Source organism: Falco rusticolus, chromosome 5 (assembly GCF_015220075.1).
Source record: "Falco rusticolus isolate bFalRus1 chromosome 5, bFalRus1.pri, whole genome shotgun sequence".
Lineage (NCBI taxonomy): Eukaryota > Metazoa > Chordata > Aves > Falconiformes > Falconidae > Falco > Falco rusticolus.
Window position 1 is genome coordinate 57,460,774 of NC_051191.1, and position 27,426 is coordinate 57,488,199.

Here is a 27,426-nt window from a genome sequence, read left to right on the forward strand (position 1 = left end):
TGCCGGGGCAATGCGACGCCGCGCTGCCCCGCGCTCCGCGCCTGCGTTCCCCCCCGGGGCGTCGCTCGTCGCTATGGAGACGGCAGCGCCCGCGGCGGGCGGGCCCGGCGGGAGCTCGGCGGGGGGAGGCGGCGGCGGGCGCGCTGCCGGGCCAGCCCGGTACAGCCCGGGGACCCGGGAGCTGCTGAGAGGTAACGGCGCAGCGGGACAGGGGCCTGGCCCGGCTGCTCGGCCTCCCCGTGCCCCGCGCTCCGCCCGAGCGCCGGGACCCGGCCCGGCCCGCCCCTGCGGCGGCTGCTGCACGGAGGAGCCCTCCCGGCCCCCCCGCGAAGTGAAGCGTCCCACCGCGGCACCCCCGGGCGGGAGCGGGGCCACCGGGCGGGCCCGGCCCCGGCTTGAGTCTCCTAAGCCGGCGTCTTCCCCTTTGGGTTTGGGTTGTGAGGGGGGGATGGCCCCGGGGCAGGCTCCCCGGCGCGTCCCCGCTGCTGCAGGAGCCCCCTCGGGCTGCCATCTGCACCCACACGTCATGTTTTTCAGCGATGATGGAGGAATCAAAGCTGACGTGTTTCCAGAGGCGATACCTGATGGACTGTGTGAAACGTGAGTGACAGCCTTCGCTGCCCGCTGCTGTGCTGGTGAAGAGCCTTTGCTGCTCACCTTGAGACAGGGGCGTTCGCCCATTGCCTGCTTGGACGGGCAAGGGCTTTAAAACAGCAGCACGGCTGCTGCTGACAACGCATGGATGTACGGGACAAGGTGTCCCCCAGGGTCATTCAGGGAACAAGATGTAATGGTGTGACTTGAACCAGAGTCTCGTGTCAGCGCATACCAACAACCCAGGTGAGACATCTGTGACACCCTGGGGTCTTCACTTGCATTGCTACGGTGGATCAACAGGCAGGTCTTCTGCTGGTGGTGGCATGGGGCCATCCATCCAGGCTTCTCTCTGTCTGACTTACCATTATTTTTGGTTTGTTCTCCAGGAGGAGATACCCTGCCCCTCCAGTGCCACCCCACATCCAGCAAGGAGCCAGTGCCTGCAGCGCCTGCTTTCTCCCCGCCAGTTTGTCAGCCAAGCAAGCTTTCAGCTAAACCACATCTCCGACCTGCCAAGGTCTGCCAGGCAGGAGATGCCTACACCCGAGAGAAATTCAAGCCCCAGGCGAGGCGTAAGTCAGCAAACATTTCTAATAAATAAATGATGCTGCCGGTCCCTCTCCTCCCCTTCTGTCCATCCCCTGCCTGCAATCTCAGCAGCAGCAGGCATTATCTTAGTTGCTCTTCATCTTCACGCTTTCTGTCTTCAAAGATGCTTTGAAAATGGATCTCTGAGGGAACATATACTGAAAGTGCTCACTGACTTCTGCCCGCTGGCTGGGAGGGTGACAGGCAATAGGGACTCACACAGTCCTTGCGTAAGAAGGGAGCTCTATGTCATTTTCTTGTTTATAAACTGAAATCAGAACACTGATGTCAGTTTGGTTGGCTCTGTATGCCTGTGTGGTGCTTGCACAGTTCAGTCTGGGGATGAGCTGTCGTTAACGTAACACTTCTTCTGCGTCATTAGCAGAGAAGTAGTGTGGCCAGGCTCCTCCCTGACGAGACAGGCTGATAATTTTTTTTCCCCCTGGCATTCACAGGAGATTTGGAAAAGGAGAAGCAAAGACTACAAAACATCTTAGCGACAGGGAAGGATGTGGTGGAGCACAACGTGAAGCAGATGCTAGTTCAAACAAAGGAAGAGGAGATACCTGAGCCTGACCGGTTTGAAGAATGTAAGTCTTTATGTAGCCTGGAGGAAGGCAGGCGGGAAGCCTGGGAAGCTGGCTCCCTCTGAGGGCTGGTGTGGCAGGCTGTGTTGCCACAAAGCCGTTTCCAAGAGAAAGGACATGCTGCTGTGACACTGTGATCCAGCCACCCCTGCAGAGCTTATACTCCAGACGTTTGCTGGCAGATTCAAGCTCTCTGGGCTGCCTACACAAAATGAACTCTGCTGGCAGGGGAATACCCTAGGGACACACAGGGTGACCTGGGCAGGAAGCCCAGGTACTGTGAGACCTTTTTCCAGCCAGCATAACTCAACATACTAGGCCACTTGCCAGTCTGACCATGGTTTGGGCTGTTTTCTTTCACTCCAAGTTCATAGCAGTTAAGCTAGCAAAGCTTGAATGTCGAGCAGAATTTTAAGCAGTGATGGACTTCGGCCTGCAGAGTATTCTGGGGTGGCAAAACCCTGCCTAATACCTCTCTGTGCTTGAATCTTCAATGTGTATGTACACCCCAGCCTGCCCTTTGCTAGCCAAGGCAGCACAAAGATGGACAACGCTAGAATAATGTGTACAGAAGGGGTGCTTTGGTCACTGCTGCCAGTGTGGCTGGCTTCACGCATGCTTTGTATCCTCTAAAACTTGTTGCAAGCTGAGTGTTGCCCTTGACACATTTGAAATACCCATGTACGTAGTACTGTGGCAAGATTTGGACCAGCTGGCTGCACGTCTGTACTGCAAAGCAGCAGCTAATGTTCTGTGCCTTTGCTGGTCCTGGGAGCAGAGATAGTTGCAGTCACTGGGTGATGCATGTCAGCTAATGAACAACAGCTTTAAGCAGGTTCTGCCTCCATCCACAGACTGGTTAAATTGCCCACAAGCAACAGAGAACTATCTGTACAAAAACCCCTAGAAAGTTCCTGCTCCTGCAAGATGGGAAGCAGTAAGGAGATGGGCGGGGGGAACATTTCCCATTGTGTAAGGGACTGCTGAGGTATTTTGATGACACACACAAGATGAGTGTAACAGCAGATTATCACCCTTCTCCTGGCAAGACTGCTGTTTAAGCAGAGCTAGGAAATTGGTGGTTCAGATCTAGACAGAAACATATTTTCTTGCCTTTTGGCTGAATTCTGTTTCCATGGTGTTTTCTCTTATCTGTCAGTGGTGAATGAAGTTCAGGAGAGGAGGGAATTCCTGGCAGACATGGAAGCTCTAGGACAGGGCAAGAAGTATCAAACGATTGTCCTCACTGAAATCTCACAGGTACGCAAGGGCAGCACTGGCTGTACAGTACATGGAGGGAACCCCTAGTGTCAGAGCCCTTAAAGCAGGGTCTTCTCTGATACCCGAGTGGGGAAGGGGGCAGAGAACTCTTTCCCTTCATGGCATAGGACAGGTGTGAATTTGGGGAATGGGGATAGACGTTTTCAGCCTTTGTTTCCATCTCTACCTGTAATTAATTGGGAAAATAGAACCTTTGTTCTTGAAATTGGCAAAAGAAGAAAAAAAAAGCTGCCAACTTTCTCCCTGCTTAGCCCTTCCCCTTTGTACTTTGCAGAAAATGCGTGAGATGGAGATCATTGACAAGAAGAGAAGTGAGGAAATGAGAGAGATCATGGCAAAAGACTTCCCTGGTGGGAAAAAATCTGATCCCTACAACTAGGCCAAGGGAAAAACACAAGTGCAATTTGTTCCCACCTCTTCTTCCTAGACTGTTGGCATTTGAATCTCAAGGGCTGGTCTGTGCCTGCGCCTGGAGTAGGGTAGCACCACCTGTTGCCTAAAACCAGAAGGCAGGAGCAGTTTGTGCATAACTGGTGACACAAGAAAGCTGTTCTAAAATCCTGCCCATGCACTGGATCCCTTCTTGCTCAATGATATTGAAGAGCGGAAAACACACAGCAGCGAGTACCAAAACATGACAAAGCAGAGCCTCCTTATGCCTATGCAATACCTCAGAGCACAGCAACCCATCAATAAAAACATCACTCCTTTCCATCCACCCGAGGTGCAGGTTTCTCATGGCAGCACGATGCTAATGTGCACGTTGCCACCCACATCTGTGGCCCACTCCTGTCCCCGAAACTCTGGGAATGGCTGTACTGGCAAACAGCATGGAGGAAGATGCAGCTGCACAGCCTTGCACAAACAGAAGCCTCTGGCATTGCTGCAGGTCGGCATGATCGTGCGCATCAGTAAACTTCTTGGGTGGCAGCTGAACTGGGCAGACACTGAGGGACAGCTGTGCTGAGGAGGGAGAGGGGATTTCAGCCCAGTGCCCGCTGCTTTTTGCTGTGGGCTTGCTGTGCTTTTTTGATGCCTGAAAGCACAGTATGCAGAATAGCCATCAGCTTCCCACAGAGCCTGGATGTGGCTGTTTGCTTACTTCATACATACTCCCACCTCTGTCTGCCAGCCGGCTGAAGCGTGACGTCCCACTATTCCTGCACAAATCACAGCATAAAGTCTGCCTCCCAATTTCCTTAAGATCCCATCACCTGCTTCTTAGCAATACTCGTCAGCCACTCCCCAAAGCTAGGCAGCACACCCTGTCCCCAGGACAGCGCAAGTACACAAAGGAATCAGAAATCTAAGCCACGATTGTTTTTTAGATCCAATGTTTCTTTTATTTCTGTTCAGGTGAATGGAAGTCATGGAGTTAGTACGGTGTAATTTACAAATCAAACTTCTGACCAGGCACAGGGCCAAGGGGGTGTCAGGCTGCAGCAATCCCGATGGCCTTTGGCAACAGCAACGTGACAGCAGGCTCTAAAGCGGATTTGTTTTTCCTCGGAGAAGAGTTGTGCCTTGGGATCTCCCCTCCCCTACCACTGCTCCTCATCAGCCTGCTGGGGTATGGCAAGAGTGAGACGGCATCACCAGAACAGGGCCGGGCTTGCCACCTCCCGGCCACGGGGGCCACACTGGGATTGAGGAGGGGCTTGGGTCCCTCAGGTTTTGGGAAATGAGAATCCCTTTCCGGAAACACCATGCCAGCCACCTTGCAAGGCACTGCTCCGAGAGCATTTTGGCTAAAGCCTGTTAGGTTTTTAGAAGGGACTGCAGCAGATTGCTCGGGGCTGGTTATGTCTAATTTGCTGATGAGGAGGCATGACAAACAGCTGACCAACCAAACACCCATGAAACACTAATTCAGACTGATCCAACAATTCAATAAATAACTCCTCACCTTGGAGGATAAGGCAGGAAACAAAAATGGAAGGAAGAAGGGATGCTTGGAAGAACACCACTCCCCCATTCCCTCCTCCAATGTACACACATGAACACACACATGACAAATAAAATAAGGGGTTTAAAAAGTTTTTAGGGTGGGTTTGAATTAATCTAGTAAAGGAGGTGTAAAAAATAACCAGCCAACCCCTGCACACTTTTAAAGTATACACAGACGAAGCTGGGTGAAGGTCAGTTGTGACTGTGCCGCCCTCCCCAGCCGCTCAAGGGTGGCACTGGTGAGCAGGGGCACAAGCTTAGTGCCCCTTGCCAGCACTGAGTCAAGTCTTGAGTTTTTCTGCCCTTGCCTGGAAAACGAACGTTCCTCCCTCCCTGTGAAGGCAGCAGTCAGTGGTGTTTAGCAGCAGTGGGGGTAAGATGTCCTGAGTAAGGTGCATAAGCTACATCCTAGCAGCTGTACGCAGTCCCCTTTGGGTCCTCTCAGCCCTGTTGCAGAGCCCGCCAAGCCCTGGCGCTCAAGGGAGGGGACAGCTCAAAATAAATAGGGCACCAGTTATTTTTTTGGCTACGGCTCTAGAGTCTTGTGATGCGGGAGTATTTTCTTAACATTTTAGTTTAGGCCAGTAAAACCCAAAATCCTGATTCTAATGCCAGGGTTTTCTCCTGAAATTAAAAATGGGACAGGAAGGGGACAAGAGCGGGTAGGCAGGGAGGGACAGGCAGACCCAGTCCCATCCTAGCGGAGATCAGAGGCACGTGGAACTGTCACAGTTAGAGCGGGAGAAGGGATGGGGGGCAGTTAGTGCAAGTTTTCCCACAAACACGAAACTCCTTGGCTTGCTTCTCAGTTAATAACAAGAACACAGAATGGGGTAATTATCTGAAAAGCAAATCTGTCTACTCCCCACCTCGTTAGCAAGGCTTCACGGAGGGGATGGTCATGTTCCTCTGCAGTCTCGGGAAGGGGAGTGCTTTGTTGGACTCCCCCACTCTGGGCAGAGGTCTGGCATCTCCCTGGGGCAGCAGCTCTGGTGCCTGGGGAGGGAGCTGGGGGAGAGGCGAGGGGAGTGGAAGGAGACAAGCCCCCCTTCCTGGCAGGCATCCTGGCCAGCTGTGGCGAGGCCAGGGCAGTCAGGCAGCACATCCCTCCCACTGCTGGTGTTCCCCTGCTCTAGCTTTTCTCCTTGGGCGATTTGCTCTTGGAGTCATGCTTGTTGCCCAGCAGCTTAAGCACCTTCATGGGCTTGAATTTGCCTTTCTTCTTGCTTTCAGTCTCCGTCTCCTTGTGAAATTCTGGGGTTGCAAAGGGAGGTTGTTACTGTGGGACGTGGATGGTTGTACACACACTCACACAACAGCAGGGGCAAGGGTGAGAGCTATGAATCAAAGCCCTTCACTGTATGCACACTTCTTTCTAACAGGGGTGCACAGCACAACTGTGCCCCAAACTTTAACAATCCTACAACAAAGGCTCCAGAGTCTACACAGAACAGATTACATCTCTCCTTCTGCACACAATTTCATGAATGCTGCACCTTGCTGGGGTCAGCAGTGAGAACATCACTCCAAAAATCTTCCCAATTGTTTCTTACCTTTCCTTTTAATCATGGCTTCCAACATTTTATCCTCCTCCTCTTCTCTGAAAGAAAGAATGGGAAAGAGATCAGCAATTCAGCCCTGAAAACAGCTGCTGCATTGTTTAAGGCTAAAGAACCTCCTACTTATAAGCCACAGAGGGGCAGATCCATCACTGTGTTGTGAGCATTTGCTACCAGCAGATTAAATCCCACATGCTGCATGTACGGCCCTGTCTTTTCCCACACAAAGCATTCAAAGAGACAAGGACTGGGAAGCCTGGGAAAGACATCAGCAACAGGGACATCTTGGGACACCCCCACAAAGCCACTCATGTGGTGCTGAGTCAGGCAGGCTACACTTTTCCGCTTTTCCCCTCTCCCCTAGCCCACCCCACTCCTTACTCACCTCTGCCGGTCCTCGTCCAGGCAGTTCACAATGGCGTTCCTCTGCTCAATGATGGTCACCAGCTCTTGCATCAGCACCTTCTCCCTCCCTCGGTCCTCATCGGTCCAGTCCTTCTCTACCCAGCCAAATGCCGAGGAAGGACAGGCAATTAAATGGCTGAAGGAGCTCTGAAACTCAGCTTTGGGGCAGACACAATCCCCTGCCACCCTACCATATTGCAGGGCCAGCTGGGCTGGTGGTGCTGTGGAGGGAGAGCCCTGTACGTGGCATCCCATGGGGACAAAAGCAGCATGTCACCACACAAGGCTGGGGAATGCAATGAGATGGGGCAGGACAGCATCTCTAGAGCCAGCTGATTGCACTGACATCCCTAAAGATCTGTTTCTCTTCAAATGAGTCCCACCTAGGCCAGGGGTAGATGATTCCCCGGTGAAAAACGGAGGTAGCTACCCAGCGTGATGCTTTACCTGGCTTGTTGAGGAGGCAACGCAGTTCATACTCCACATCTGACTGCCGCTGCTCCAGGTTCTGTTGCTTGAAGCTGCAAGGGAAGAGGGCACCGTCAAGAACCACTGCAAGTCTCCAGAGATGTGGAACATCATCCTAAGGTACGGGGTGAGCTTGGAAAGAACCACCAGCATGCTGATATTATCCTCTACAGCCAGGGAACCAAGTACCAGCAGGGACCAGCCCTGGCTGCTCAAGGCCCTCCTGGAGGAGACATTGCAGGGACTCTGGTGACTTGCATTGAGTCCGTTCTGAGTGTGTTTTGATAGATTTGTCTGCTTGCCCTCTTTCCCTCCCTTCTCCAGGTCAGGAGGCCATGTCAGGCACTCCCCTGAAAGCACAGTTTCAGGAGGGCTGAGACAGGGCTCCCTGTAAGAGCATCAGTGCCTCCCACATGCTTGCACGTACTTACATGTAGATAAGCTCCGATTCATGGCGCACTAGCACATGCTTCTCATGGATGAGTTTGAACCAGTCCACCAGCAGGCTGTCCTCGGGGCTGTCTGCCAGGCAAAGGGACAAATTAGAGCCACCCCCAGCCCTGCAGGATCCCACCACCCTGCAGCAGGCTGGGCTCTGTCAAGTCAGGAGAGGAGCACTGGGCTAGAGCCAACCTGATCTCAGCCTGTTTCTGAGCCCCAGAGAGACCTTATCTCTTCTCCCACCTGTTTCCATCTCCAAGTCCATGGTATGGCTGTGATCATTCTTGGAGCCCAGCACAGCCCCTTGTGCTCTTCCAACCCCAGCATCAGCAGGGAGGAAGTCACTGCTATCTCCTTGGCTGGACACTGGGCAGCCCTAGGGTCTGTTCTGCCCCACACCCACAGCCAGCCTGCCTCACATACCATTCTCAGCACTGCGAAGTTTTTCCTCCAAGGCCACCCCACGGTGCTCCAGCTGGTCCAGCTGGTGCTCAATGGCATCCATCTCCCCATAGATGTCTTCCTCAGGAATGTACTGATCTGTCTGCACCTGCCAAACCATGAGACTTGCATTACCATCAACCATACAGTTCCCAGGAGTAATCCAAAGGCTGGTCAACACTAATGGGGGTGGAGAGACAACAGAACACTCCACCTAAGTGTGGATCTGAAATCCCCACCCAGCTCTGAAGCAAAGGGAGATCACGGTGCTGCCGTCAGTGGGGTCTAGCCTAAACACGATCCTCCCCAGCCACAGCCACCTGCAGTAACCCCTACCCACACATGCATCCACCGGGAGCATGTATACAGCTACGGCCCTGGGGGTAGTACAGAACTGGCTTTTTCCCATCTGCTCCCGAGGGTCCTTCTACCTTGCGTTTGATCAGTGGGAAGCCATGACCCGGTGCAGGAGGACGAACTGGCTTGGAGCCCTTGGGAGGTTTCTTTGCAGAGGGGGAGGCAGCAGGTGATGGCTTCCGGTTGAAGGGGTTCTCTTTGCAGGAAGACTGCAGAGGGGGGAACAAAAGGAGGTATGTGAGGGTCCAGCAAAGGGAAGGGAAGGGTATAGCATCCCACCAGCTGGGACTAAGCAGACAGGACAGCCCCAGGGTGCGTCTCGCCCCACACCTTCCTAGAGGAGGAACACAGCACTGATCTCAACCAGCAGCCTAGCCATGGGGCAAAAACCAGCTGTGCTCCTGTTTGGCATCAGTTGCCCAGCTTCTCTCTAACAAACACACCGAATTGTTTTCTTTCACGATTCTCTTCCTATGTGCTCTGACCACATGACATCCTGCCTCTTCTCTAGCACATGGGGCAGACAGAGTACAAGCAGAGCCACCATTTAATAAGCACAAGTCTGAGGCCACAGGGGGTCACACACCAAACTGACCTAAAGGGCAAGCCTGGACTTGCGATGTCCACTGTGACCAAGTGATACGTGGGGGAGAAAAGTTCCCTGATATGGATGGGAGGAAGGTCACCATCTCACCTTCAGCTGTGGCTTGGGTGAGGAAGGCGTCTTGGGGCTCCCAGCATCCCCATCTGAAGTCAAGAGGACGGCTGTAGTGCTAGCCCCAGCAGGAGGCTTGGGGGGCAGCCGGCTGGGGCTGGTCTTTAAGCTGCCAGTGGAAACACTCCTGCTGGCATGTGGGGTGCTGGGCTGTGCCTCCCCACTGAAGCTGGCCAGCTCGCTGGAGGAGGAGAAGGAGGAGTTGGTGGAGAGGCTGGCTGGGGCAGCAGGGCTTTCACTGGAAGAGACACTGGCCAGTGGCGTGTCAGTGCTAGAGGTCTTGGTGGCTGTTGGCGTGTGGACAGTGGGTTCAGAGGAGCTTTTGGGCACCGAGACCTCATCGGTGTCACCCGGCACCTTGGCTGAACTCTCAGAGTTGATGCTCTCAAGGCTGAGGGCTGGAGATGGAGTAGAAGACGATGGCTCCGAGTGTGACAGCCTGGAGATGGGGTGGTGGGCTGCAAAGCAAAGGGAGAGCTCAGAGAGGAATAGGGGGGCAGCCAGGAAAGAAGGGGAGAGCAGTATATGCTGGAGGCAGGGGTGAGTGCAAAAGGAATCAGTGTCTCTCTGTCTCCAGAGAAGACAGAAGGGACCCTCCAGCACAAAGGTCTTGCCTGTAAATGCTGTGCTCCAATAGGTAGAGAGGACATGGCTAACACAAGTTCCAGCACAACCATCACTGCATTAAGGCCTGGCCTGCCAAGGTGATGCTGAGGCACCTGGGAAGGGGGAGCCTCCAAGGGGCTGCACAGGTGTTGCAGAGGTCAGATTAGGCAGTGGGAGGAAGCTCACCTAGTGGGGAAGCACTGGGGGCTCGTGGAGCTGGCCGCTTCTTTGCCTTTGGGCTGCTGGTGGGAGTGATGCCATACCAGGGGTGGAGAGGCTTGGCAGCAGTCTCACTCTGCTCCTGCTCAGGCGTGCTCTTTTGGGCAGCAGCACTCTCCTCTTCCTCCTCATCCTCCTCCTCAAAGGGGTTGTATGGTCTGGGGTCTGTGGCGTCAGACCTGCTCTCCTCACTCCTGGCTTTCCCTACCTCCTCCCCATCCTCCTCCTCTGAAGTCCTACTCAGAGTCTCGTGGCTGCTGCCCGGGGGGGGAGGGGGAGCTGGCTTCTTCTTGGGCTCTGCTTGCACTAAGGCCATCCACGGTGGGTCCTTGGCTCTTGCAGCAGCTCCAGCACTGGGGAAAGAGAACGGGAAATCGTTGGTGGGTGGCAACGGTGGAGGTGGCAGGGAGCAGAGACAGGCTGGGATGGCGAGGCACAGGAGAGGAACTTAGCTCTCAGGGGAAAGGACAGACGGAGCAGCATGTTTCCCATGCAGAAGCCAGCTTTCTCATCCAAGGGTGGCCCTAGTCTTCCCCAGACACAAAGTGTCTTGTTCTCTGTGGGCAAACCTACGGGCCTGAGGGAAGCACAGCCTGCCTGACTTGCCTGCTGGACACAACGTTCTAGTTTCTGAATATTATAGCCTCCGTCTGCTAAGCAGTGGTAAAGGCTGAGCTTCATGGGCACAGCTGTTCTCCCCTCCCTGACACCATTCCTACACCCAGCTCTGCTCCCCAGGCTGTGGATGGAGGGGGAGTCGAGATCAGATACCTGCCCGCATGGTCACACTCCCTTCCTACGCTCCAGAGGACTGTTTGTCACCTTATCACCCGAGTGTCCCGCAGCTGGAAGCACCCACCGTTGCTCCTCTGGGGGCACAGCCCTTGGCAAGATGACACCACAGCTCAGTGAATCACTGCTTATGAGGAAAGTGGCCATCACTCGCCACACGCACCCACTCCTTGGCCACTGCAAACGTTGGGTGCTCATGCTACCTCCGGCCCAAGAGCAGGCAAGAATGAACCAGCACCCATGGGCTCCTGGTAAGAGCCCAGGAGATGTAAAGGTTGCAGCCAGGTACTCACAATGTCCCTGCACCAGACCTTTCCCAGGACAAACCCTCCACAAGCCAGGCAAGTGTCCCCTTCTCAGCATCCACAAGCAGGACCATTTCAGAAGGCACGTGGCAGTCTGCATGTGCCACAGAAATGCCTTCCTGAAGTCCCCACACTCTTTAAAAACCCTGAGAGACAAAGACCCTGGGAGATACAGACAAATACTGTCAGTCTTACTGTACTGGCCTGGCACCCATTAAGGGAAGGGGCCTGATCATAGCCTACATCCTCCTAAAAGCAGGGGCTGACAGAGGTGGGAGAGGAGCTGTCCCTATAGCCCCACGCTGCTATGTGGTTTGCAGGTGATCTGTGAAGAGAAGGACGTACCGATCAGAGGAGCAGGGTCTCCCTCGGGGTTTTGGGACAGGGGGGCTGGGTTCAGGTGCCCTACCTAGAAAGACACAGGGTCAGACTGTCACAACACCAAAAGGACATGAAGAAAGAAGTTAAATCAACATGAGGTACCTCTTATACATCTTTCTGCAGGAGGCTGGCTCTTCCCACTCTCTGAAGACCTCACAGCATTTCTCCCACAATTGGTGCAGTCAGTCAACCCCAAACATCCCCTTTTGCCTTTTTTTTCCCACCCCACGAGCTGCACCTGGAGACCTGATGTGCCCCCCCTGACCCCACACCTGCAAACTGCTCTAGCGCGGAGCTCTGGAGAAACGTAAGGGAGCAGGCAGGTGTGAAACCTAGTGCTGCTCTCCCCACCAGGGGGATGGCTGGCAATCCAAAGCTCAGTGTCTGAGCCCGAGATTTGTTCAGAGGCAGAAGGGTGTCAGGCTGCAAAGAAGGAACAAAACTCATCCCACCTGCAGCCAACCACCTCGGCGGCTGGGAAAACCGAGGGTAACCCCTACCATCACTGTGCTCTCTTACCATTCACGACGGCAGGCCCACACTCGCTGCCCTCGCCCTGGAGAGTGGACCTGGGCCGCGGCACTGGGTGAGAGGTCGGAGGGGAGAGGGCCGACATGTCCGCAGCCCTCCTTGGGGCAGGGGTGGGTCGCATCTCCCTGAGTCGTCCATCCAGTGAGCTGGCTTTGTCCTGGCTGAGCACTGTGGGCTTGCTGGGAAGGGGAGGTCTGGGGGGAGTTTGGGGGACAGGTGCCTCGTTGCCTGCATGAGCAGGGGCCATCGCTGTCTCTGCTTTGCTGGGCATGTTGTCCTTCTCCACAGGGCCAGCAAGCCCCTCTGCAGGCATATGGGTCTCTGCCACGCTCTTCAGGGAGTCGCCATCACTCTTTCCCACCTCTGCTCCTGTGGGGAGGGTATCCTCACCCACGCTGCCAGCCCCAGTTTCAGTCCTCAGCTCTGGGGACCGTCGGTCTGGGCTGGGCCTCCGCTCCACCCTTCCACTCATGGCCAGTTTACCACGATGCTGTGTGCAGACAAAGGTCCCTGCCTCTGACCCGGGCTTGTATGACCCTGGGAGCAGTGTGCTGGAGCATTCCTTACACCTGCCAATAAGAAGAGAGAGCCCCATGAGATGGGGAATGCCATCCTGCCCCTCAGGGAACGCAACACACCTGGGAGATCCTTACAGGACCATGGAGTTGATTCCCACCCCTGCTAATAAATCCTAGCACAGTCTTGGGGAAGCCATTCAGGAAAGGAGAGGAACAGAGAAACATCACCATTGCACTATATGAACCCATGGGGAGTTCACAACTCAAATATTGTGCACATTTGTGCTCCTCCTCCAACTCAGAAAAGATCTAATAGATGTGGAAGGGCAACACTTGGTATTGGGATATCACACGGTTTCCAGGCCTGGAAAAGCAGAAACCCATAGTTTTCTGGGAAAAGATGCATCTGGTGGGGGACGGGACAGAGAGCTACAAGATCACATGTGGTGGCCCTGGGAGGAGGAGAGGGATCAACCACATCAACAATTCACAGACATGAAACAGGGAGTATCAACTGGAATTAGGGGCAGGTGGTTCAGAACTGGCACAGGAAGGCTACAGGCTCCCTTGCGGGTGCCAAGGGTCTAGGCAGGTTAAAGAACTGTCAGACACATTTGTGTGTGTGTGTGTGTGTGTGTGTGTGTGTGTGAGAAATATAAGAAACCCTCCAAACTCTGAGTATTAAATAAAACTATGCCAATTCCAACTCAGGAAATCCCTATGCTGGAGGCTTGAAGAGCAGTCAGGAGAAGCAGCATACAAGCCTAGCCTGGTCTCATGCTCACCCTTGCTGGTGCTGACCATGAACCCCACCAGGGTCATGGCCTTTGGTTGCAAGGACGCGGGAATGACACAGTAGGCCTGTTCTTACACTCTGCCTTGCCTGTTGAAACTGGGCTAATAGCTTCCCTGTCCTTTGCTGTCTGCCACATCTCCTTGGATCATCCACTCTTTCCTCACTGAGCCTTTGAATCCTCCCTAATGAAGCCCTCCAGGCGCTGGCAACCAAGTCAGCCCTTTTCCACCTGGGAAGAGAGGTGGATAGCTTACATGAAAGACAGCCAAGGGCAAGGGGCTGATCAAGCACTCCCATGAAAACCAAGCTTGTTCTTTCTTGTCTGAATACCTGGTGCTTGCAGCAGCTGGCTGCCCTATACTGCAAGCAGCTACTTTTGGTGAGGAATTCTGCTCTGGGTGTCCACTAGATGTAGAGCAGAAGTGCGAGGACACAGAGGCTCTAGAGAAAAGGGGTATGATGAAATGAAGAGATGGCAAGTTCAGGCAAGGGGAAAAAAAGGTTTGTTTTGGTTTTATCTCTGCCAACCCACAGAAAATGCTGCCACAGGACATTCCTGACCAAACAGCACCCATGAACCGGTGGGGGGAGGGGGGAAAGACAAGAAAAGCATAAGAAAGCAACAAACTTGGGATAAAGTTAGAGATCTTGCTGCTCAGTCCTAAGGGCCATGAGATGTGCCAAGGCAGACACAGCACCTCTACTATTCCTGGCCCATGAACAATGCTGCACCTGCACCTCAAAGCTCCTGTTTTTGCCCCAGTTGCAGATGGGAAGCTTGATGGGCCCCAGCTCAGCCCCCCTCCTGTAATGTTGTTTGTATGACACATCCCCAGCTGGTTTAGGCAGGCGAATGAGGTCTCCTGCAACTTCGCAATGGCTCAACATTTCTGTCCTCCGATGCCAGCTGCCCACTTGCCAGTTCTTGTCCTGTGGCCCACATGAGAGCTCTCATCCCTTCACCTTCAGAGCAGGGAAAGCAAGTAAAATGACTTCACAGCTGCTGCAGGTAAGGACCTGCACCACAGAGCTGCTGACGTCTAATCCCTCATTCCTCAGTTTGGTAACAGTCTGCAGCTCTCCACATGCTCCCCTGAGAGTTCAGCACCACCTCAGGCAGCATGGGAGCCTGTATATCCAGTTGAGGATGCGGAGTGTAGGTGGAAGGAGGTCTGTAGGATGATGTCCTGGCTTAGACCCTACTGGAAGGTGGTGGTGGTGGTTCTGAGTAGGCAGGTGGTAAAGAGGCAGAACATCGTGGTTTATGAAGGCAGCAGAAACACAAGGTGCTGGGATCCCAAGTCAGTGAAGCGGGAAAGCATAAGACAGCAGGGGAGGCAGGGAGCAGGGGAGGTAAGCAGCACAGAGCTGGACACAAGGGGCTAGTCAGACCTTTGGGACAGGGGGCTGGCCCGCAAACAGACCCTTGCCAGTATTATTTCAGGCACTGTTGTTAATGCTCCATACTGCCCAAGGACACAGACAAGAGACAGGGTGCAGCTGGCCACAGACCTCCAGTTTGCTGAGAGAGTGGCCGCCCCACCAGGCCTGGCCATGACATACCTAAAGCACTGGCGGTGGTAGAGCTTGCCCTCGGCCAGGTAACGCTGGACCAGATGGACATGCTGCTGGCAGGCGGCGCAGGTACTGCTGAGTGTCGTGCGCTGGGACTGCTCCGACAGGTCCGAGGGGGCATCATCCTGAGACACAATGCACGGGGAGTTCAGGATAGGGGCCATGAGCTGCTCCCCAGCCCATGGCTCCTCCAGAGCAGCTGTTCTGGGTGCAAAGCCTAACACTGAGTGTTTGTGGCACAGCTCAGGGGCTGACCTCAGGGGCTGACAATGCACAGAACAGCTGTCCCCGAGCCCAGGCGCAGACAGGCTGCCTATTCCCAAATTAGAAGGGGCCAGTCCAAAAGGTGTCTTGCCCCTGTCTAGGGCCAAAGGGCTGTGGAAGGGACTAATGTAAACCGCAGGCATCAGGGACCAGCAAGAGGAACCCCTTCTCTCTGGAAAATGTGCCAGCCCAGACATCTGCTAAAACCTGAAATAAAGGGCCAAGAAAGAAAAAGGCATCTTATCTGTTCCTCTAGTCCCACATTCCTGCTCTTTCCTCATCTACAGGGTTACCCTCCCATAGGAAGGAGGGCGCTTATGCCCTGGGTAGCTCAAGGAACCACCTGGCACCAATCTGCCAAACCTCTTGCCTGCCATGGACTAATTTCAGTCCAGAGACTCCTAGAGAGAAATCACTCTCTCAGCTGGGTCCCTCAAGGCACCAAAATCGCAGACACCGCTCCCACCCAAAATAAACAGGTAGCTCCCTGCAAAGATCTGTCCTCCTGTGATGGGCTCTCTCCCATCTCCTCACCTGCCACGCAGGGAGCAGCACTGCCTCAGGCTGGCTTTGAATCAAGAAATTAGGTACCTGCGGTGCTGAGGGACCCTCCACCACAGCCACGGGCTTCTTGTGGGACAGCAGAGGAGGTGAGGAGGCAGCAGCTGGGCGCTTCATAGGCGGAGGGATGCTGGCTGGAGGCAGAAGGCAAGGAGGATCAGGAACAGAGGAGCAGTGACTCACACCACCCATGTGGGGGGAGGGGAAAAAGAAATCATCTAGCCTTGTGACACAGGACGGGACTTGTCGCTCCTGACACTTCAGTGCCTATTTTAGGTGGATGAGACAAACACAATTAAATAATGGTTTGGCTGCGGGGCTGCCAGAGAGCTTGGCCCTGCTGTGGATCCCCTTCTGTGGCTCAGGGATACCAGCCTCTCACTATGATTTGATTTACTCATTAAATGCTGCTTGGATTCCTTGTAGTCAACTCCCTAAGCAATGCTCAAAGCCCAGAGCACTCCGGGTAGCTGCTGATGTATTATTATGACCGACTGGGCCCCAGGGCTTCTGGGCTGTCAGTGTGTCTGTGAAGCATCTCTTGCCCATCAAGGCTGGCACTCACACAGCAGTCCCCAGCGGGAGTCCTTGGCTGGGAGGCCAGCATCCCTGGAGAATTATACAGATGTGGAAGAGATTTATCTGATGTTGTGGCTAGAAAGCAGAGCAGAGGAGACCTGGAGCTCTCGTCTCCACCCAGGAGCGATTCCCTGCAAAAGCTGTTTCAGAGCAGCATCCATCTCAGGTTGTGGTTGCAAGGACAAGATGAGCTGATTTGAGACACTCCACCCTGGCTCCCCTCCCTCTGTCCTCCAGTCACTTTACACTTACCGATGTGATAAAAATCATCTGTGGTAGGCGGGTTGCCTATCGAGCTTTCTCTCATTTTGGTGGGTTAAAGCAGATCACAAGAGGGGCTGATGAACACCAGGGGTGGTGGCCCAACCCAAGCAGCAGGAATGCAGCGTGGAGGGAGGAGAAACAAGGCGTTCCTCTTTCCGCAGCCTGAGCTGTTAAATCACTCCCCACCTCTTGTGAAATCTTGCCCTACTGCACTCCTTGTTCTAGGCCTTTCTCACAAGCACCAGCGAGATCCAGGAGAGGCAGGTACTACCCACTCCTCTCCCTTTCCCCACAAACACACATGGCACCCATTTGCCACAGGAAGGAGGAAGCACAGGGTAATGCTGAGTTTCTTATACTCAAGCGGGAGCAAACTGGAAACCAGAGGGGTGGGAGGACACTCACCTTGGCTGGGGTTGTTGAAATGGTTGTAATACTGAGACACGTAAGTCATGATGCTGAGGCAGTCAGGGACTTTCATGGAGACCATGTCGTTGGGATCTAGCAGGGCTGGGATGCCCAGCTCCCGCTCTGCCAATTCAAAGGCCTGCAGGAACAGCAGAGAGAGGCATTAAGGAGAGAAAACTGATGTTCTTTGAAAAATAACAGAGAAACCAAGTTGAAGGACTCTGGGGAAGGTTAAGTAGTAACCCTGTGGCATCTGTGACAGAGGCTCCCAGACGTGCCGCTTGACTTGAAAGGTGGCATCAGAAGCAAGGGAACAAGTTGTTCCAGCTGCCCTTTCCTCCAAGTCATTTCAGCTGCCTGTGCCCCTGGCAACTCACCTGAGAGGTCTTGTCCTTTGGCTGCTGCACTAGGACAGTGAGGGTAACCCTCAGGAGGTCTCAGTTTTCACTGGAAAAAAAACCCAGTGTTTTTTCAGCCCATGAAATGGGCATACCACCAGGCCTGTAAAGGGCCTAAGGCTGGGAGATACTTCCAGCGACACAGCCAAATGCTGGCTTTACTGAGCAGTGTCCCCAGCCACCCCAAATACTCACCTCACAGGAACACCAACTCTGCCCATCCTTTCACGCTCTGGGGTGCTACATCTTCCCCTCCCACAGTTAACATAGCTATCCTGGCTCAACAGCCAGCAGCCTGCCATGTACAAACCACTTCAGTACTTTTCTGTGTCACAGCAAGCAGAAACAACAAGGACATTGTGATAAGAAGCACACAGCTCCTACAGCTGCATATACGGCTACTTAAAAGGAAGGAGTGAAGGAGGAAAATAGGTGTTTCAGAGCTTCCCACTTAGCAGTGTATGTGGATTACTGGCTATACGCCGGCCATCCCACTGTTGTGTCAAGGGCAGCATACCCACACTGATCTCCAAGGGAGGGGGGATGCAGGACTACAGCAGGGACCAAAGAGAAACCAAGTCAGGAGGGGAACAGTGTGGTGTGGGCACTAAATGGTGAGGTACCAGGTGCAGGATGTGGGTAAAGCCTGAAGGTGCCTGGTTTCTGGGGCACAAGATGCTGTGCAGGGTGTGGGATCTAAAGAAAAGGAACGGAGAAATACATGAAAATGGATATTTGCAGTAACCGGGGGTGTAAAATGCCCCCCGTGGACACGCAGCTCTGCTCAGCTTGGCTTCAAGCTGGTTCTCTGGACAGAGCCTTGCTGAACACAAGGCTGCAAGCAGCAGGGAGCAAGGAAAGACCCCAGCTTAGGGGTCACTAACAGGACAAGAAACCCATTGTGTGGCTCCTGAATGCGAAAAGATAGCTGCTAATGGCAAATGACCCAAAATAACCCAAATGACCTAGCTGGACTCATCTTGGGAAGGTGATGGCCCATGTCTCTCCATGGACTATGAGATGGAGCCGGCAGCAACTAGGTCTTTCAGCAAAAAAATCAAGGCTATTGCTGCTCTGTCCTACCATTAGTCTGTGGGGCTGGGCTTCTCCCCATTCCCCACTGCTTACTTCTACTATTGGCTCCAGATGTCCCAAGCAGAAGCACAACATAGGAACCAGCCCAGGTCCAGCATGACCTTCCTCTCTGCTGATACCTGTAGTAAAACTAGCTTCCAGCTTCCATCGTGTAATGGGTTTGGTTTGCATGGCAAGGTTTTGGGGGGAGGGGTGGCTACAGAGGTGGCTTCTGTGAGAAGCTGCTAAAAGCTTCCATTGTGTCCGATGAAGCCAATGCCAGCAAGCTCCAAGACAGACCCACCGCTGGCCAAGGCCAAGCCCATCAGCAGCAGTGGTAGTGCCTCTGGGATAACATATTTAAGAAGGGGGAAAAAAACAATCTGCACAAGTTGCAGTGGAAGAGAGGAGTGAGACTATGTGAGAGCAATCTGCAGACACCAGGGTCAGTGAAGGAGGAGGTGACAGGCGCTGGAGCGGAGATTCCCCTGCAGCCCATGGTGAAGCCCATGATGTGGCAGACTGTCCCTCTGCAGTCCATGGAGGTCCATGGTGGAGCAGATAGCCACCTGTAGCCCATGGGGAACTCTGCACTGGAGCAGGTGGATGCCTGGAAGAGGCTGTGACCTGTGGGAAGCCTGCGCTGAAGCAGGCTCCTGGCAGGACCTGTGGCCCCATGGAGAGAAGAGCTCACGCTGGACCAGGTTTTCTGGCAGGACTTGTGACCCCACGGGAGATCCAAGCTGGAGTAGTCATTCTTGAAGGAGTGCACCCCATGGAAGGGACCCACACTAGAACAGTTCATGAAGACCTGCAACCCTTAAGAAGGACTCATGTGGAGAAGTTCATGGAGAACTGTCTCCCACGGGAGGGACCTCACAATGGAGCAGGGGAAGAGTGTGAGAAGGAGCAGCAGAGAAAACGTGTGATGAACTGACCAGGACTCCCATTAGCTGTCCCCCTGCACTGCTCGAAGGGAGTAGGTAGTTTAGAATTCGAGCATACAAGAAGGGAGGGGTGAGAAGGTGTTTTTAAGTTTCGGTTTTAGTCCCCATTATCCTACCCTGATTTGAATGGTAATAAATTAAACTAATTTCCCCAAGGTGAGTCTGTTCTGCCCGTGATGGTAACTGCTAAGTGATCTCCCTTGTCTGGACCCATGAGCTTTTTGTTGTATTTTCTCTTCCCTGTCCAGTTGAGGAGGCGAGTGACAAAGCAGCTTTGGTGGGCACCTGGCATTCAGTTAAGATCAAACCACCACACGCTGCCTGCAAGTGTGGAACAGCTGAGGTCAAGAAGATGTGGCACCGTTTTAATCTTCACCTGAGATGTTGTCTTGGCAACTATCAGGATACCCATCTTATCTTCCCTTCAGTACAGGCTAGAAGCTGGTGTTTCAGATTCCCTTATGTTTCCAGAGAAGCTCCCCCCTGTTACTTACAAACACAGATTTTTCTTACACCCTCACCACCATCATGAAGTCTTCCCACACTACGTGACCTCCATCAAGTCATTCTCACATCCCTTCTTCCTTCTGTACACTGATTAATGGGGACTTACCAAACGATTATTCCCATAGACATCATCCTTGGAGAGAGAATCAAAGTCTCTGAAATAAGAAAGCACAAAAAAGCCACATGAGGTGCAGAGGAAAAGTGCCCCAATGCCACCACACGAAGGTTCTCAGGACAGCCAACTTTACAAGTCAACATATAAGACCCTAGATAAACAAAACCTTGGCAAATCAGATTTCAGGTTGAAAGGGACAAAGAATGTCATGCTCATCTCTTGTTACCTGCTTCTCCTGCCCTCATGATTAAAGGCTGCAGAAACACCAGGGCCATGTTCCGATTAGCACCCCACAAGGTTGCACTGAAGGGTGCACAACATCACCCCAAACCTCCCCCTCCAAGGTCACCGGCACAACAGCAGGAGGAGGAAGAAGCAGCAGATCCCGCACCTCAAGAGAAAGAGCCACCTGTGCTAGATCTTTCCCTTGTACAAGGGTCCACAGACAAACAGCCCTGCACCCACCTTAAGAGAGCTGAGGTCACCTCAGGATTTGGGGTGACACAGAAGGTGTTAAACCGCACTTCTGTCCTTGCTTGCTCCCCCAACACTCAGCCTGCTGAATGCAAGGCACTCGGGGCACAGAGAGGAACCCCAGCAGTTCCCAACCCAGGCATTTCACATTGTTCCCCTGGATCCCTTTTGGGGGGATCAATCAGCCCAGCCACAGGGATCAACTAGCTGCTCTCCTCAGAGCAGCAGAAGGCAGAGGGTTAAAGCGATCTGCAGGTTTTCAACAGAAGGGGAAAAATACAGGAAGGAGTTAGTTATGCCTTTTGCATATGCGCGTGGGTATAATGTGTGAAAACAGCATCACGCTAAAGGGATCACAGTCCCTTCCTGCCAAGGATCTCAGCTTTGTTACCAAAAAAATCTCATGCAGCAGCTCGGTGTGCCTGTGAGCTGGATTCACAAAGGAGGACACAGCCCAGAGGGGTCGAGGGTCAGGCAAAGCCACCCCAGTGGCCCAGAGAGAGGTGCCAAAGCTCAGGAGACTGACCCTGGAAAGACAATTCAGATTGAGGGGAGGAGCATGTCCCCCACCCCAAAGGTGGTGCACAGGAATCGGGCAAGATGGCAAATCCTCAGCTGTGCGCCTGCAGAGAGGGTCTGCGGGAGCCTCCCTTCCTCCATCCCCCTTTGGATTTTATTGCCTTTTCCTGTAACACTGACCCAGTCCACCCCGGCACCACACCGCAGGGCCACCGGCCCCTTCTCGAAGCCCTTCACCCTTTCACGCGCCTTTCCCAGTGCTGCAGAGGAAGTCCATGACGAGCTCAGGAAGATTCTCCCATCTGCCCGAGCCACCACAAAACCACATTTCCTTCGTTCAAAAGCAAGAGGCTGCTGGTGCCATTTCCTCCCAGATAAATTAAACCACGGCCACTGGCTGCCACGGGACCAAATACAGCAGACACGTGGAAGATGGGTCAAACATTCAGCTCTGTGTTTAGCACCTTCTGAAAGCTCATGCAAATACGTGCACAGAACTCAGCATATTCAAAATACCACTTTTCCCTCTCCACATGCTGGTGAGAGAAAGCTTCAGCCTAGTGAAAACCTGTGCCTTTTTTGTATTTATGACTAATCTCCACTGGGAGATTTTTTTCCCTCCAAGACTTTTTTTTTTTTTCCCCTAGAGAACTCCTTTAACCTTGCTGTTACTTTTTTTCCCTTTTAAAGAAAATACCAGCTTGGGAACACAGGAGAAGTGATGACAGCAAAGTTATACATCAACTGCCCTCTAAACATTCACGACCTTCATTTTGAATGCCCTGACTTTCAGGATATGGGAGTGGTGCAGCTGGAAGCTCAAAGACTCCTTGGTGGCCTGGGCTGGGAGAATATTTTTTGACAGGCATAACACCATGTCCACTCTGCCCCAGCGAACCAAAGCCATTTTAGTAAACCAAGGCAAATCTGCCTGGGAAAGGAGATGCCAGCAGAGAAGATGTAAAATTCGAGAGGTAACAGGGGGGCTACCAAACAGCAAGGGAATAGAAGATTTTTTTCCATTAATGTAGGATTACAGCCTCTCAGCTTTTACCCAAGATGTGGAAGTCCATCAGTACGAGGCCCCAGGGATCACCGTTTATTGAGTTCCTCTCCACTGCATTTTCCAGCTCCCTCTCAGAACAAGCCAAGGAGGACTGTGCTGACCTCCATCACATATGACACGAGCGGTCCCACATGCAGCTATGTTGCATCTCCATGCATGTTCCCTGTACCAACGTGCAAGAAGCATAGCTTCTCAGGTATGGGGGAAAGTCACCCCGGGCATACCCCTTTCCTCTTTATAAACTGCCTCATTTGCAGAAAGACCAGAACTTGCCATCCTGCAGCTCCATGACATGTGGCTGCATGTCACATTATTATCTTGCCTTGATTTCACCAGCCTTTCATCCAGCTCTGCTCAGGCTCCTCTCCTGGTAACATACCAGTCCCAGGGATTCAATGTAAAAGAGGGAAGACTCTGGCTATCCCAGCTGAACAACTGTCTTGACTCAGCAAACCCCAGCATCGTAGCATATCATGGAGTAATATTTCCACGCAAATAACATCCCAAATGCTTACCTAATTAGATACATACAGAGCCACTAAGCACTCCGGGGTTTAGGGCAGCTGCCAGGGAACACAGCAGGCCAAGGGAAGGGGGATGGGTGTGCCATACAGCTAAAACCAAAGCAAATTCCTGGATTCCTCAAATATAAATCATGAACACTTTAACAGCAGTGCCGCATAATAAGCCCTTCAGCTTTCCAGGTCTTGTCAGGGAAATGCAGGCAGTACAGAGGAAGGAACAAACGAGATTTGTGATCCTGCCTGTAACTAAATCCATGGCTCTAGGGACAAAACAGCGTTTCTAACACACGGCTCTCATCTCCTGTTTTCCTCAGGCCTCCATCTCTCTCAGCAGTTCAAAGGCATGTACCATGCTCTTATTCTTCTTGCCCTCGAATGCCAAGAACCTCCCCTGAGCTCCAGGGAGGCTGCACAGCTTGGGATGCTGAAAGATGCTTTTTGCTTCACTAAGCTGCAGCAAATGCCTTGTAAACACTAATTCCATGCTTTAGATTTCTAGAGCACTGAACAAACAAACTCATTAATCCCCCCAGTTCACTGTCAAGTTGGCCTGGAGGCTTCCAGCTTAACTGACAAGGGAAAAGAAGATATTAAGTGTCTTGCCTCAAGACCACACAGCCAGCAGTCCAGTCAGAGGCTATATCTAGGTTTCCCGTTTCCCACTTGGGAGAGAGAGAGACAGGGAAACCAAGCGAGGTGCATACAGTAGCAAAGCTAGAGTCAGGGACTTTCAGCTTCATGGTTCAACACACAGGTCCTGCAGGCAAGCACCTCATCCTTGGTGGTCAGTTCAAGACACCTTTAGCCAGATTCAGTAGACAGCAAGCATTGCCAGTCTACTTCCTTCAAAAAAACGACCATGTTTCCAAGAGCTCTGCACGAGCTTCTCTGAAGCTCTCCAGCGGAACATCCCTCTGTCTTATCCCATCGTAATAGTGTTCAAATCAGGGGTCATGTGGAAAACTGTCCTCAGCCTCACTAACCCGTACGTACGGCCTTTTATGACAGCCTCTTCCCCAGCATGTCACCTGTCAGCATAGCAGCACACAGGGGAGTGTCTGGGCAGGGTCAAACAACTAGGACAGATCAACAGCCACCACAGCAGCAAAAGAAAGCCCAGAGGCTCGTGGTGCCAGAGGAGTGGTGGCACACAGGTAGGAAAGAGAGCTCTAGCTCAGCTCTTGTACGGATGTGCCCGTTCCTCCCCTCTGTGACCCAAGGGGAAGCCAGCAGGAAGCAGGGAAGCAGCTGACTACAGAGGAACTTTAGCTTTTGGGGAGCAGCACAGCTGTCTCATGCAGGCCAGGCAGCCCTGCACAAAGGAAGACCACACAAGGTCAGAAACGTACTTGCAGATCCCTGCCAAGTCCCATTACCAGGCTGACTGAAAACACTTTAGAAGAAACGAAGGGCAACCATTTTTGCTCTGCCGTCAGGAGATTTACTGCCTCTGATCTGATCTTCCCACTTCCAAATCGGGACAGGCTGAAGAAGCTGGAATCAGATGAAATGATGCTACTCTCCTGACCACCTTCTGAAAATCCTTCTACAACATGCCATGTCCTTGTAAGGCCCTGGGCTTTGTCTCTACAATACAGCTCGTGCAGAAAACCTGTGAAGCATTTAGTTAGGACATCTGCCAAGAGCAGATTTAAGCCCACTGACAACTTAAGAGCAGCGGTTGCTGCTTAATGGGATGGTAAATATGGTTAATGGGAAAGCATCAGGTGGTTTTAGTGGTGTTTATCGTAAGCTTTTGCTGAACCTCTGCTTTTTAGTTCCCCATTACTGTGCCACTTAAAAAATAAATAAATAAAATTCAGAAACACAGTGATTGCAAGTGTTCCTGTCCTTAATTTACCTCTTCTCCTCCAGCAGCCTTGCAACTGGGAGCATTTTCAGAGGCTCTATTCTAGCTGGTCAGAGCGAGCCATACCCCCCAGGAGCTGCCAGGACACAAGGCCACGCAGCTCCCTCAAGACCCAGAGCGATGCAAAGCCACCGTGTAGAGATGCCCTTGGTGGCTCCCAAATGCCACACTGAGGGTTTTGTAGCAGCCACCTGAAACACAGCAGGTAGTAGTTTGGTTTCTAGCCTACCTGTTCAGCTTCTCATTTTAAGAACACAGGCCTGTTTTGCCCTCCCATGGACACCACAGCTCCACAGTGGAGTGACTGTTAACTTTCTGCTTGCTAGAAGTTGCTGTTGTGACAGAAGGCCATCCCAAGGCCAGCTCAGAAAACAGGATTTGGTCAATTCAGGCAACCTCAGAGGAAAAAACACCAGTCCTGGAGCAGAATGTGATGGGGGATGCACCACCAGGCTTTGCTAACAGGCAAGTAGCGCATGCATGCCAGAGGCATGGCAAGGTGGGGCCATGCCTACCTGCATTGCAAGGGCTACCAAAGATTAGAGCAGACAGGAGGCGGATTCCCAGCAGTGCTGGGGCACGCAGGGTTATAACAGCAGGTTGGGGCAGATTCCTTCCAGCAGATCAGCCAGTTTCTCCAGCCTGACACTGTGCCCTCAAGCAATCCTAAACTCACTGTCTACCTCTTGAAACTCACATTCCCCCTCAGAGCTACCCTGCAAAAGGGAGGCTGATGAAGGAAACTCAACTCTAAGCCATCTGCCAGTGGAGGCTAGCAAGGCTGGATATCCCCGCTGGTATATGCTACCTCCTGCTTTCACTGCAGCATCCACAAAAAACAAGCTGGAAGCAGCAACCTGGTCTCTGCAAGTTTTGGAGTGGCTGCCTGTGGCAGCCAGGAAATGTCCCTGTGCCGGGCAGGCCCCTGGTCCTGGGGAAGTGGGAACGTCCACCTCTTGCAGAGAAGAAACTCCCACACGCCCAACTGCCGGCACCATGCCTCCTCCCTGGCAGGTACGGCTCCCAGCGGGTGCACGGGCCTTGCCCACCGCCACGCTCCCCTCGGCCTTAACACACACGACTGCTGCTAACCCCGACCTTGATGTCTTTGTGCGCCCAGGTCAGAGAGCTGCTTGCCCAAACGCGGCACCCTCCATCCCGGTACCCAATTATTTCAGAAGGCGCCGGAGCCACCGCTGCGCTCTCTGCCCCCGAAGCCCACCGCCCCTGCACGGAGAGGCCGTCCCCCCGCCAGCCCTCCCGGAGCGGCCTCCGACGGCGCCTCCATCGCCCTGCGAGCCCCCGCCCGCCCCAGCAGCCGCCGGGGAGCTGCAGGGGGGCACGGACGGCCCAGCCCCTCCATAAACGGGGCTCCCGGCGCCCCCCGCACCGCAAACCTGCGGGTCCCCCCCGCTCTTCCTCTTCCTCCCCCTGCGACCGCAGGCCGGAGTCGGGCCCCGCGGCGCCCTGTCCGGCGCGGCGGGAGAGGCGAGGCCGGTGCCGCGCGGCCTGCACCGCCGCCGCACTCACAGGAGGTCGGGCCGGTGCCGGTGCAGGATAGCGCAGAAGGCCAGGCCGTCGCGGAAGGAGGCGCTGAGGTCGCGGATCTCCACGCCGCGGTACCCTTCGCACTGCCGGCGGCACCAGGCTTGCAGGGCGCCCCGCGGGCCCGACATGGGGGCGGCCGCTCCGACTGCCGCCGCCGCCCGCCGCCGCCGCGAACCCAGGGGCGGGGCGGGGCCGAGGGGGCGGGGCTGAGGGGGCGGGGCCCAGGGCTCCCCGGGGCCGCGCGCTTGGCGGGCGCCTGGCCCGTGGCCCCGCGCGGGAGGAGCGCGGCAGCCCGAGCCCCGAGCGAGGCGGGGGGCGGCGGGGCGTGCAGGAAGCACGGGCGAGAAGGCGGCAGCGCGGTCCCCGGGAAGGGGGAGCCGCGTGTCCTGGGAGCGGCTCCCGGCTCCCAGGCGGGGAGGGCAGGAGGCTGGGGAGGCGCACCCGCGCCCTGGCTCTCCCCAGCTCGAGGAAGGCTGAATTCTCAAGAGCAAAGCCCTGACCAACAGTTGCAGTCTTTTTTCCACTTGGTCCCCGAAGGAGAGGGAGGACAGCACGCAGGAACTGAGAACAGTTGGGACAGAATTCAGTTTAACTTCAGCTAAAGAAAAGAACCAGCAGGCAGCCTCCCTTCCAGCCCTGCCGGCATAAGCCACGGCAGCAGAGCACATGTGGGACGTAGGTGGCTCCCAGGGTGGGCTCAGGGCCCGGGAGGGCTTTGAAGGCTCCAAAACACTTGGAGCCGCAGGCCGCACTTCACAGGAAGCCCTGGAAGAAGTGGAGGAAGAGGGCGATACAATCTCAGGAACCCACGACATCAAGGAGATGGACTGACATGAGCTGGCTTGCACGTTTAGTGGGATGGTCTGACAAGGGCAGGAGAGAAGCACACCATTAAACATTATTTTCCTAAACATGTTTTTCATTTCCAATTAGGCAAAGGGGGGCAACAGCTGTCTCTGCAGAAGACAGACCCATCACACAGGTTTGCAGCTTATTGCTGCCAGTCCCAAATCAGCAAGTCCCCTCTCTCTTTTTTTTTTTTTAAATGGGCTCTATCTTCCTTTCTCCTGTCAGATCTCATGCTTAGCACCCTCCTTCCTCTATTCCACCATTTCATTCTACCACTCTGTGGCCCCAGAGCTGTAACAAGTGAAAAATAAATCCTCGCTGAATGGCTTGTGCAGCCTCCCCCTTCAGTG

At 53.8% G+C, this 27,426-nt stretch overlaps 2 protein-coding genes across 3 annotated transcripts; one reads left to right on the forward strand and one right to left on the reverse strand.

The window, feature by feature from the left end:
- Nucleotides 1-3,771, forward strand: C5H22orf23 (chromosome 5 C22orf23 homolog). Its single transcript, XM_037388975.1, has 6 exons — nt 1-191; nt 538-600; nt 984-1,169; nt 1,641-1,775; nt 2,932-3,032; nt 3,328-3,771. The coding sequence occupies exons 1-6, from the start codon at nt 11-13 to the stop codon at nt 3,430-3,432; spliced, it is 771 nt and encodes a 256-aa protein (XP_037244872.1). The 5' UTR covers nt 1-10; the 3' UTR covers nt 3,433-3,771.
- Nucleotides 3,772-3,883: 112 nt separating this feature from the next.
- Nucleotides 3,884-26,403, reverse strand: MICALL1 (MICAL like 1). Of its 2 annotated transcripts, XM_037388972.1 has the most exons (16): nt 26,210-26,403; nt 20,218-20,266; nt 17,183-17,324; nt 15,965-16,068; nt 15,098-15,234; nt 12,209-12,789; nt 11,654-11,717; nt 10,179-10,564; nt 9,366-9,844; nt 8,746-8,880; nt 8,297-8,423; nt 7,864-7,954; nt 7,412-7,485; nt 6,945-7,059; nt 6,554-6,600; nt 3,884-6,254 (listed from the first exon to the last, which is right to left on the reverse strand). In XM_037388972.1, the coding sequence occupies exons 1-16, from the start codon at nt 26,353-26,355 to the stop codon at nt 6,133-6,135; spliced, it is 2,799 nt and encodes a 932-aa protein (XP_037244869.1). In that variant the 5' UTR covers nt 26,356-26,403; the 3' UTR covers nt 3,884-6,132. The 2 variants fall into 2 exon arrangements, with proteins under 2 accessions (XP_037244869.1, XP_037244870.1); XM_037388973.1 differs by lacking the exons at nt 20,218-20,266; nt 26,210-26,403 and adding an exon at nt 17,563-19,009.
- Between the last annotated feature and the right edge of the window lie 1,023 nt (nt 26,404-27,426).